At 37.8% G+C, this 12654-nt stretch overlaps 1 protein-coding gene across 1 annotated transcript; it reads left to right on the top strand.

Moving 5' to 3' along the window:
• The first annotated feature begins 7428 nt into the window (after window positions 1-7428).
• LOC104423790 lies at window positions 7429-9084 on the top strand. Its single transcript, XM_010036240.2, has one exon. It carries the CDS (start codon window positions 7429-7431, stop codon window positions 9082-9084), a length of 1656 nt encoding a protein of 551 aa, XP_010034542.2.
• The last annotated feature ends 3570 nt before the right edge of the window (window positions 9085-12654 follow it).

Below are 12654 nucleotides of genomic sequence, written 5' to 3'. Positions count from 1 at the left end.
GAAATGCTCCTATCAACCGATAAAACAAAGTCAATCAAGTCGAGATTGTTACAGGAGTAAACATGACAATTGACAACCCATACATTTAGCTGTCCAATGACACCATTTCATTGTAGGACCCAACATCATCCCCAATTTTTCTTGCGAGAAAACGTCACAGTTAACAACCCATATATTTAGCTGTGCAATGATACAATTTCATAGTTTTGGAGATTTTTCTTAGATAAGTTATTTCAAATTCCTTGAGATATTTATGCTATTAATGAGTTTTATATTTTCTAATATGACAAGAAAGTCATCTTAAGATAAGATAGTAGACTTTGATCTAATTTGGTGGGTGGAATAATTGATAGACTGCATGAAGTATCAACCGTCACATAAATATAGAACTATGCAATTATCTTCACAAGCCAGCTCATTCTTCTGCTCACCACACCCCTTCGATTCATTCTTCAAATGAAATGAGTAACTTATATTGCGAATGTCACCACAGTATGAAGCAACATACTGCGAATTACTTGGAGTGGCATTGCTAGTCATCACATGCAACAGAACAAGGAGGAGCGGCAACACTGCATAGACATCAATGAAGCTAAGAGTATTAATCAGGTCTTTGTTTGTCTTTGGGCAAAGCGAAATTGTTAAAGAACTGCTTGGGGTATGTGGAGATGGCACCATATGAAAAGATTGAAAATAAATTGGATGAATCTTGTTCGATTGGGGACTTTGGAGTCACCTTGTTCAATAAAAAAAGACCAAGTCAGTCAACGGATCAGGTCAAAAAATTAAAGCCGAAGTTAATATTACTGGTGGAGTAATAGGCACGGCCCAGTGGCCAATCCTGATTGAGGCCCCCAATTACTTTCTAAGCAATAGTCTTTACATTTTCTATAAAAAAAAAAAAAATAATTAATTAATTAATTAATTAACCTAATGATTGACGGGCAAGATACGGAATATGTTTTTCTTAGCTAGAATCAAAAGGGACCCATACTTTTAGAATTATTGATGACAAAAGCAACCATAATCGTGTTTGATGTGGATTGGAGATTTGTGCGTGCAATTGGTGCAATCACTTCAAACTATTGATATCTCTTTTGGTCTCCACTTCCATTTAACTATGGTGGATTGATATAATGAACCAATTTTGTTTCAAAAAGCTATATAGATGCAGAATAAAAAAAACCCAGGTTTGGCTATTAAATAAAATTTGATAATAAATCGCACATTCATCTAACAACTTAAATTTTTAGAACAGTTAGTAATGATCTCACAAAATCTCACTTGGTATCAGAGCTGAAAGTCCTAAGTTCAAATCTTACCAGGTCGGGCCCTTATAATTCCATACTTAGTACTACGCAAAAAACTAGACTAAGCGTGAAAAAGAGTGTTAGAATATTTAAATAATAAATCATGCATTCATCTAAAATAACATAAATTTTTAGAACAAATGGCAATAGTCCCACAAAATCTCACTTCTGTTCGTTTTCATCTCCCTTCTTCTCCAACTCCCTCCTTTAACGCCCGAATCATGATCATAGGAAATTTTACACCCATTGAAAATTCAAAAGTTTCTTCCAACTCTCTTCACGCGATTGTTGGCTCCACATCCGTTGACAAACAAATCTGTCTCTCTCCCCCATCACTTCCTTTTTATACACAATTTTTATTTCTTATAGCGTGTTCCCTCACCATCTTTGAAGAGAATCTTGAAGCCTTTTATTTTATTAAAGTGAGGATATATAGAGTGTACATCAGTCATTAATAAGCTCGAGAAACTACAAGTTCCAATTCAATAATGCGTTGGAAGATTACAACCCCTCAATACATGAACCGGTGGCGATGTAGAATGGAGAACTAATCGGCTTCAAGCAATTCACAATGACCAATGGACCATCACGGTCCATTTTCTATGGGTTGTTTGGGTCAATATGTTGTTTGAAGTTATACACTACCCATGAATGACAAGGATGAGACAAGCATTTATCAATTCGCAACCCACCGTCAACTAATCTGATTTGGTGGGTGGAATAATTGATAGACTGCACGAAGTATCGACCATCACACAAATATAGAACTATGCAATTATCTTAACAAGCCAGCTCATTCTTCTGCTCACCACACCCCTTCAATTCATTCTTCAATCGAAATGAGTAACTTATATTGCGAATGTTACCACAGTATGAAGCAACGTACTACGGATTACTTGGAGTGGCATTGCTAGTCATCGCATGCAACAGAACAAGGAGGAGCGGCAACACTGCATAGACATTAGTGGAGCTAAGAGTATTAATCAGGTCTTTGTTTGTCTTTGGGCAAAGCGAAATTGTTAAAGAACTGCTTGGGGTATGTGGAGATGGCACCATATGAAAAGATTGAAAAGAAATTGGATGAATCTTGTTCAATCGGGGACTTTGGAGTCAACTTGTTCAATAAAAAAAGACCAAGTCAGTCAACGGATCAAATCAAAAAATTAAAGTCGAAGTTAATATTACTAGTGGAGTAATGAGCATGGCCCGGCGGCCAATCCTGATTGAGAACCCCCCCCCCAATTACTTTCTAAGCAATAGTCTTTACATTTTCTATAAAAAAAATAATAAATAATAATAATCATAATTAATTAACCAAATGATTGATGGGCACGATACGGAATATGTCTTTCTTAGCTAGAATCAAAAGGGACCCATACTTATAGAATTATTGACGACAAAAGCAACCATAATCATGTTTGATGTGGATTGGAGATTTGTGCGTGCAATTGGTGCAATCACTTCAAACTATTGATATCTATTTTGGTCTCCACTTCCATTTAACTATGGTGGATTGATATAATGAACCAATTTTGTTTCAAAAAGCTATATAGATGCAGAATAAATAAAAAAAACCCAGGTTTGGCTATTAAATAAAATTTGATAGGGATAATTTGCTTTGCGCAAAAAGGTGGTTCAAAGGTAAAAAAACAAGAAGAATTGACAGACTTGCTTTTTGGAAGCTCGCGCCAATCATGCTTTCTCACTTTTAGATATAAGTAGTCACAAGACTCTTGCCGTGTCTTATGTTACATTACCTTTGCGCTAAGAAAAAGATGACATTGAAAGAATCATAAAAGTGCATTCTTGACACTCGCTAGAAATATTGAAAAAGCAACTATACTTTATGTACAAATTACATGTTGTAAATTGATCAAAAAATGGGACGTTTATATGTTCCTATTAGCACATAACCGAACTATTACCTTATTCGAACGGGCTCATACAATTAATAAATCCTAATCGATACATTCTGAGAAACTTCTAACATTTACCATATGAAATTATACTGATCCATTGGCTATTCACTAAAATAGTAGTTGGAGACTCTTTTGAGTTTTGAGTATCTTTTTTGTTAGAGTTATTTAGGAAAATTAGGATGGTTTTTGTATCTTTCAAGATTATGTAAATATCTTCTATGATTTTATGTATCTTAATTTATATGTCATCTTATTTAGTCTTTCATAAAACCTACAAAAAGGCTGATAATCCTCATTATGAATATATCAAAATATATAGAAAATTCCTTATTTCTCTCTTTCGCATTTTTCTTAACTTTTTTATGCTTTGAGGCACGGTGGCCTGAGTGGCAAATCTGTTTCGAATGTGATAAGTTTGTTCTTGTTGGCATTAATTGATTTGCTGAATTTCATCACGAATTATGGGTGTTCCTGCGATAGACCATTTGCATCTCTAATTACAGTGGCTAAAGCGCTTTAGCAGAATATGGCGAAGGAGCTGCAGACTGAAACGGCTGCTTGCGTCGACGCTGATACGATGGCAAAAAGCGCTGTTGAGGAATTCAGCTAGTCGGCTCGTTTTCAGGAACTCTTGTGTGAGATTTTTCTGACAAAGCCACAGACCAGATGGTTGCAATGACGGTGAAGATGTGCTTTTTGTTATCTTCCTTTTCTGTTTTTCTTTTCTTTTTAAAATACATCATCTGTATTACCCTTTATTCTTTTCTTTTTCAAATTGGGTGTTATGGATGGCTGATAGTTTGGAAATTAGAATACTTCCGTATAAAGTGCTGGAGTTGAGCCAGCGCAGAATTTCATAGATACATAAAAAGAAAAAAATTACTAGATTGAAGAGAGTTATCCTTTGAGTGAAACAAACTTGGGGGTCCTCGGGTGGTTCATGAAATTTAATGGTTAACTCTATTTTATGAAAAGTAGTTTTTGAAGGATAAAAAATGCGACGAAATCGTGGTTGTTTTTACATATATAAGTTGATATTTTTATAAATTCTTGGGTCGGATCAATGTGGCATTATTGCCCCCATCATTGCTCTCCCCGGTCGATTGTAGTAGGGTGCAATCCCAACAATTTACGAAGAGAACCCATCCGAAAAGACGATTTCCATCGGAGCTGATGCTAATGCAAATTCTATCCCCCTCGGTTTCCTGCTCTCCTTAGGCAGCAATAGAAAAGGGGAATTATTACGAGACTTGTTTCAGATAATCCTTAACAAGTTCCAAGAACATGAGTATCATCTCAAGATTGTGTTTCCACAAAACGGCACCAAAACTTTGATGCACGACTTAAGAATCACCGAATCAACCAAAACTCTGCTGCATAAATCAATTTGCATCACGGAATTCAGGTTAAGGCCGGATCGCCCACCGGCACTCGAATTAGTTCCCGCAAGAGGGAATTGAGGATCTTAATTGCACAAGAAGAGCAAGATTAGATAGTGAGGGAGGTTTCATCTTATATAAGCGCTCCCCTTTGTGAGTTGTCAAGTCGTGGTTGATAGATTGTAGCTTTGGGTGACGAATGGCAATGTAGATGCACAAACGTCCATTAGTAAAGACACTTGGTACTCCAACAATATATAGTGTTCTCCGGTGGTAAAACTAATTTAAGGATTGATGCACGCTAGACTTTTAGTAAGTGGAGGCACAACTGTGTCTATTGACTAGACAAGATTTAAGTATGTTTAATCTAAAGACACTTGGTATTCCGAGAATATAGTATCGCAGCACCACTATGTCTGTTTTCCATTTTTTTTAAAAAAAATTATTTTCTTTCTCTCTGTCTTTTTTTTTCCTTCCCTTCTTCTTATAGCTAGTCGCCAAGCCTCAACGACCAATTAAAGGCGAGGGCCGACAAGGTCGACTAGCAAGGCTGACTAGCAAGGCCGACCTCACCTAGCCAAATATGGCGAGGTTATCCTTGCCTAGCAACAACAAGGTGGAGCCATGCCAAGAGCGGGCGAGGCTCACTTCAATAGTGGCTAGCAAAAGCGAGCTTTAGACAGAAAGGTTGATCTCACCAATCCTTGCCTTTGATCAATTGCCAAGACCCGACGACTAACTAGAGGAACAAGGGAAGACAAAGAACGGAAAAAAAAATATATTATTAAAATTATCCACGTTAGCACTGACCACGTCACTTAAGACGACCGATGTATATATAATGTTACCTAAAAGTTAGAATTTATTACATGAATAATAATACGAAGAAAGAGATAACTCAATACAACTGTCTATACATTTAAGGTAAAGATGAGATTATGTCTTCGTTTACATCTTTGCAATTGACATCTTTCCCATTGAATGCATTATATTGGAACTTAACGGCATGGATTTTGATATGCTTTTTTTCTAAAGAAAAAGTTTGAGCATGAAACTAAATATGAGATTAAATTCTCTATAGCAGATATTTGTAATTTTTATTTTTGTGGGAAAATTTCAAATATAGATTTAAAGTGTAAAATTTTCTTTTAAAAAAATCTGGGAAAATTTCAAATAAGGACCCGAAGTTGATCAATTTTCTCAAATAAGGACCCGAAATAAAGTTTGTGTCAAATAAGGACCTAAAGTGGATTAATTGTCTCAAATAAGGACCCAAAGTGGTTGAATCAATTCCAAATAAGGACCCGAGCTTGCTGGTCAACCAAATATTCGCCGGCTATCAAGCATGTGACATTTCCGACGACCGGAGTTTGGGCAATTTTGTCCAAAAAAAATCTAGGGAAAAATTAACAAATCCTAAAATGGAAACAAAAAAAAACCCTAGGTTTTCTACGGTATCCTGTGGAAGAAGCAATCGCTACATAGATTGAACGTCTCGGCCTCACTGGAGTCCTTGAAGCAGTTCACACCGTGAAGAACATCCCTAGTGCGAGGCACCCACACCCATCACATAGAGGCCTAGCGCTCATGGCGATGTAGAAAAACGTGATGGCCTCATCGAAGCTGAGCTTTCCTGTGCCACTCGCGTTAAGCTCCTTGAACAAGTAAGGGTTGCTCATCCTCCCATAGCCCTTGATCTTCGTGAAGGAAAGAAACTCCGAGAGGCACACGACGCCGTCGCGGTCGTGATCCATCTCGGTGACAAAGTCCTGTGCCAACCGTTTGACGTTCTCGGCAGCTGCATCAAAGTAGGCCTTCGCCCGCAAATCCTCCATTTTTCCCTTGCACAAAGCACAAAGCTCGAGCAGGCCCACCTCCCCATCAATCAAGGTTAGGTTTTTCGTCTTAGAATTCACTCACGGTAAACCAGCACAATGTAGACAAAGCTTGTGTATAAAACCCAATTCTCCATCATCTTTTTCCAGGTTAATCATTTATTTCAATTTGCACTCACGTTCAACCGTGGTTAGTTTCGTTCAAATTGGTGTGCCCAATCATTCGTTCATTGAATAGAAATTGTTTGTGGCTCATTGAAGCAACATGGCGACAAGGTGTGGACATGTGATAGAATATCACACGGATGGCGGCGACGACAATGATGGTACACGATAGTTCTGTTTTATAGTATTGTTTTTACCTGTTTTGATGGATTTTTTTAGTGAATGTCTCATTTTGTCCGAATCAATGCATATCAGTTGCGTCCACTATGATTTTTTTTTATTGGATATGTTGTGTTGTGATCCTATGTGCCAGCGGCGGTCTCTTTATTTCAATTTTTTAATGCTTTTCTGTTGTTTCTATTTTTTTGGTGTATACTTTATCGTTAATAGCTAGAGCTCATGGCATGTCCTAAAATCTAAATGTTAGTTTTCGATGATTTTTTAGCTATAACACATTGATCATACCAAGGATAAATCACTAATAAAAGGTGCAGGTTTTTTACCCTCACCATAGCAGTAGCACTTTCGTGCCCACATGAGTCCTAATGTGTATTACCAAATCATTAGCACAAAAAACATTTTAAGTCAATAATGCACATTTTTTTTGTGACAAATGGTATCTAATAAAAGTGTGGTACGTGGTCACTAGCGTGACTAATTTTCTTTCATTAATAGTAGTGTGGTATAGATGTATTGCAATTTTTTTTTATAGTTTTTGTTTTGTTTTTCCCCAGTGCGTATTATGTATAAGAGTATATTGATGTTATTAATTTGCTTCCACTTTTCACCAGTTGAGGGATGTGAAGAAGTGAACTATTCCATGTATGATAGTAGGCATGGTAAGGATGCTAAGAGTGCTGAAGAAGATGGGTTTCCCCTTATTGATCTTGATGATGATGGTTCAATGGAGAGGGATATGGAGATTGGAGATATCAGTCTATATGTAGATGTGTTAGCTGATAATGCAGATTTCTTGAACAAGAATAGTGAAAATGAGTATACGCATCCTGAGTTCAATGCTGAGGTTGATATGGAAAATCCTACCTTCAAGTTGGGGATGTGCTTTAGTAATGCAAAGGAATTTAGAGAAGCTGTTAGGAACCATGCCATAAAAAATGGGAGAAAGGTGAGGTTTGTTAAAAATACACCTAACAAGTTGAGGGCAGTGTGCTCGGAGGGCTGTGATTGGCTCATATATGCCTCTAAAGTGCAAAGGGAGCATACTTTACAAGTCAAAACCTTCAACTCAGTACATACATGTAATAGAACACTACAAGTTCCTCAAATAAGTACTAAATGGCTAGCGAATAAGTATTGTGATAGGCTGAGAAACAATCCTACATGGCCAGGTGCTTCAATGAAAAAAACGATGGAGTTTGAGAATGTTTTGAAGTTGTCAAGGACAATGGTTTATAGAGCTAGGGCAATATCAATGAGTATGATCACGGGGAATGAGGAGGAGCAATTTTGGATGCTTAGAAGCTATTGTCAGGCACTTCTTGATGCCAACCCAAGATCCACATGTATAATCAAGACTGAGCAATGTCAAGACCAATTTAAGTTTAGGGGAGTCTACATTTGTTTGGATGCATTAAGGAGGGGCTTTGTAGAAGGATGTAGGCACTTTGTGGGATTCGATGGTTGCCATTTGTCATCAGGCTATAAGGGGATACTTCTAGCAGCAGTGGGCGTAGATGGCAACAATCAAATGTATCCCTTTGCGTGGGCAATTGTCGAACAAGAAACATACAAGACATGGCACTGGTTTATTAGTTTAATTGCAGAAGACTTGGGAATTACAGACCCTGAAAATTCAAAGTACTGGACTTTTTTGTGTGACAAACAAAAGGGATTAGTGCAAGCACTAGCACATCTAATGCCCGAAGTAGAACATAGATTTTGCTTAAGGCATCTTTATGAAAACTTTAAACTACATCACAGAGGAGTAGAACTTAAAAAGCTTCTTTGGAAGGCTGCCATGGCAACTAGAGTATGTGATTTTGACTTGGCAATGGCACAACTGAAGGCAGTTGATGAGAAAGCTTATGATTGGTTATCCCAGAGGCCTCCTGTGCAATGGAGCAAGTCCTACTTTAGGAAAAATTCAAAATGTGACATTTCCTTGAACAACTGGTGTGAAAGTTTCAACAAAAGCATCATTGATGCAAGGGACAAGCCTATCATCACAATGCTTGAAACTATAAGAGCGCAACTCATGGAGAGAATTCATAAGCAAAGGGATGGGATGACCAAATACACTGGTGTGATCTGTCCTAATATCCAGAAGATATTAGATCTTCAAAAACAGTTTTCGGTATCATGGATTCCAACCTGGAATGGAGAGGATGAATTTGAATTAAGTGGGCCATATGGAGACAAGAGAGTTGTTAATATTAGACATAGATCTTGTAGCTGTAGAAGATGGGACATCAGGGATTCCTTGTTGTCATCTTTGTGGCGGCTCTTATATACATAAGGGAAGAACCTGAAAAGTGGGTTCACACAAGTTTTAGTAAGAAAACATTCATGCAAATATATAGCCATGTTGTGCATGTTGTAGATTCTAAAGACACGTGGCCTGCTAGAGAGCCATTACTCCCACCAGATGTGCCCAAGCAAGTAGGCAGAAAGAAGAAACAAAGAACAAAATCAGTGAATGAAACAACTGATAGAAATTTGAAGACAAGAAAGAAAAAAGTTGTGCAAGAGCCGATGGGGACAAAGTTGAAGAGACAAAATACCACAATTACTTGTGGAAAATGTGGTGGTTTAGGCCATAACAGGTATCATTGTAAGAATCCAACAGTAGAATTAGTAGCAGCAGCATCAGCCCCAATAGATTTTATGGTTGCCTCATGTTCACAAGATGTGGTAGAAAGCACTCCCTCAGACCCAACATGTTAACTTGAGATCAAGGAATTGCTTGCGTCAATTTTTGGCACAATTTCAAGCTCAATATTATCTATGGGAAGAGAGAAGATAAAGGTAGTTATTTATGCTTGACTTGGTCATAAAACTGTTCTTACTTATACTTGACTTTATTTTAACTGATGATTTATTTTGTGTTTCAAGTGCAGGTAAAGAGAATGATGCAAGGACCTCAACTTTTAAGTGGTCAAAGATGAGCAGCTTTTTTGGAGATACACAAGTGCAACAAGACCAATAAACACAAACTCTTTTTGTTTTACTGTTGGTTGATATGGATGGATCTATTTTGGAAGCATCTTAAAATATGTGTAGATAAATTTTGTCGAAAAGATTTCTTGTGTTGTGATGTCTCAATTCAAGTTTATCTAGTGCTATTTACTTTGCTATGGAATGTCCCCGCACTTCATTGTAATATGGTGGTACTCACAACAAATCTACATGAGCTTATCAATCCAATGAGAAAAAGGAAAATATAAAACAATAGCATAAAAAAATGACCTGCGAAGAACAACGAACACAGCAGTCTAAGTACACACCCAATTAAAATGCACTATAGTATAGGCCGAAGAAAAATATGGAACGTCAATGGGCTCTATCAAAGCTTGAGCTCTATACACAACAAAAATAGAATATCCGACTCAAATGAAACCAAATACAGCTTGTAGTACCAAAAAGCATCACCATTAATTCATCATTGAACACTTGAGTTAATTGAACTTCAATATTTCCATTACAAAAAGAGATAACAAAATATGAGTTTACAACTTTAATATGTGCACATATAACACGCACAACACTACAAGAAAGAGAAGAAACAATTGAATTTACAAAACAAACTCCTACTGATCATATGTAGTTATCACATCCCATCATCTTCTTCAACCAATCTAAAGCACCCAATAAAAGTTGAAAGACTCCACTACTGAGCTAATGAATTGATGCAATTATAGTTCTTTGGGTTCCATCTCTTTGGTCAAAGATGGTTATTCTGCTCACGACATAATAGGATGGTTGAGTCCACTGGTTGGTTTCGTTAAGGAAGAGAAGCTCCAAGCAGGTGACAAGCTTCGGGCAAATGCTAACTCTTCTCTTTTGACCATCACTTAGTCCTTTGGTCCCTCAACCTCAAATTTTTATGTCCATGGCATTTGCAGTCCCATTGCCCTTATTGCCATTTTTGCCATTTCCTCTTCTCAGATACTGTTATGGAGTTTGGCAAATGTAGTTGAGCTGTGTAGTAAACAACTTCTCTCACAGTAGCATTGAGATCAATCCATCGTCTTGCATCACATAAGCCTGAACTCATAAAAATAAAGAACCCTGATAAGTGATGAGAAGATAGTTGCTTATCATTTATCAATGAATATTAAATCACCACAAAATATAGGACAGTTGAATTAGGTTCAATTTTTTTTTTTTTTTTTATGTGAACGTCACAAATTATTTCATAAAAACCAGAGAAATGAAGGATTTGAGGGATTTGGTTCATTAGTATGAATAAGTTTCGAGCTCAATGTAAAAACTTTGTTTTGATAGTATTAAGTGGTGCTTTAGGGTTAATAGAGACAAAATTTTAAAAAGCAAGCCATATCAAGTAACCATCTCCAAATAGGACAATGCATTATCCACAGAACATCCTCAAAACAGATAGAAACCTATCAAAGGAAATTAAATTCCTCGTGCACAAGAGTTAGTCCTTTAGCAGTTTGCTTCAAACTTGGATGAATGTGAATCTCCACCCAACCTTCTAGAGAGCATGTCTCACCATATTTAACGAGAAATCAGCCAATACTTGTTGAATTCATAACTAATCACCACAGACAGACAGCCGGAGTTTTGATTTCATCTATAATATTACGAATCAATTGCAAACCCCGGTGTCTTAGCAATATCATCCCTACCTCCGGTCATCCAGATTTTCCTTCTCTTATTAGGTCCCTTCAAAATTTTCTTATTTTCTTTTTTTGCTTGACTAGCAAAGCAGCTAGGTTATAGTTAACAAAAAGAAACAACTTAATTACCAATCCACGGGGATGACTGCTCCAAAGCCTGTCCTCAAAAGTTTTCCTGCCTGCCTAAAATACTTTGAATACTCTAGCATTTCACTCAAAGATTGCACAAGCCAACTTGCAGTGTGGATACGAAAAAGAGTACGTAGATACGCAATTTCCTCCCACATACATCTACGTCGCCCCGAGAACCTCAAATCCAACAGCACAGCAAGAACCGCACTGTCCTGTCATCCTAAAATTTCCAGGCCACAAATCGCCACAAAACTACAATACGCGTGCACACGAGTGAACTAGCAACAATTTCCACCAAAGTTGCAATGGCGAAAGCACAACAACGGAAACTATGAGATGATAACTCAGCAAACACCTAAGTGCCAGTGCCGAACACACACACACACACACACAGACACGGACTTTATGCACAAAAACACAAAACACTGACCTGTTAGCGATCCAATAAGCTACAAGTACAGCGAAAACAAACAGCCAGACGGAATTTCTCATAACAGAGATTGTATCGAAAGAAAAGCAGAGACCTTGGAACCATCTCGGCTCTGACCTAGAGCAAACGAGTCCCGGCGACCCCTGAGCAAGAACCGGGAGTGGGACCGCAACAAAGAAGAGAGGAGAGACAGTACGGCCCCAAGGGAGCGTTCTGTGCCCCAAGGTAGCGTTTTGTGCGCGATGCAGATTCCCATGGCCATCGCCTCCGCGACTCTGCCGAGCTTACCAGCACAGGGAGCCGTCTTGACAAAATTTACAAGAGGCTACCGATAGAAAGAAGAGACGATGGTGAACAATAGACTGATGCTTGCAAGGAGCAGGTGAGAAGCGACGAGAATTGAGCAGGGCAAGGAGCGACGAGAATCACGTTGCAATGATGATCAAGCAGCGATTTGGTTGAAGAGCGGCAAGGGAAAAGAAAGAAGGAAACATAAGCATCAACATGATAACCTAAACTTAATTAATTTAGAATTTTCCTTTTTTTTTTCTAATAATAAATTTATGACAAAATTGCCCCTAGTTTAATCGCCGGAAAATGCTCACCGGTGAGCTAAGGTCCTCAATAGAGATTAAGTTGATTATTTTGGGTCTTTATTTGACAT

The sequence above is a fragment of the Eucalyptus grandis genome, chromosome 11 (assembly GCF_016545825.1).
Source record: "Eucalyptus grandis isolate ANBG69807.140 chromosome 11, ASM1654582v1, whole genome shotgun sequence".
Taxonomy (NCBI): domain Eukaryota; kingdom Viridiplantae; phylum Streptophyta; class Magnoliopsida; order Myrtales; family Myrtaceae; genus Eucalyptus; species Eucalyptus grandis.
This window is presented reverse-complemented; position numbering and strand designations above follow the sequence as displayed.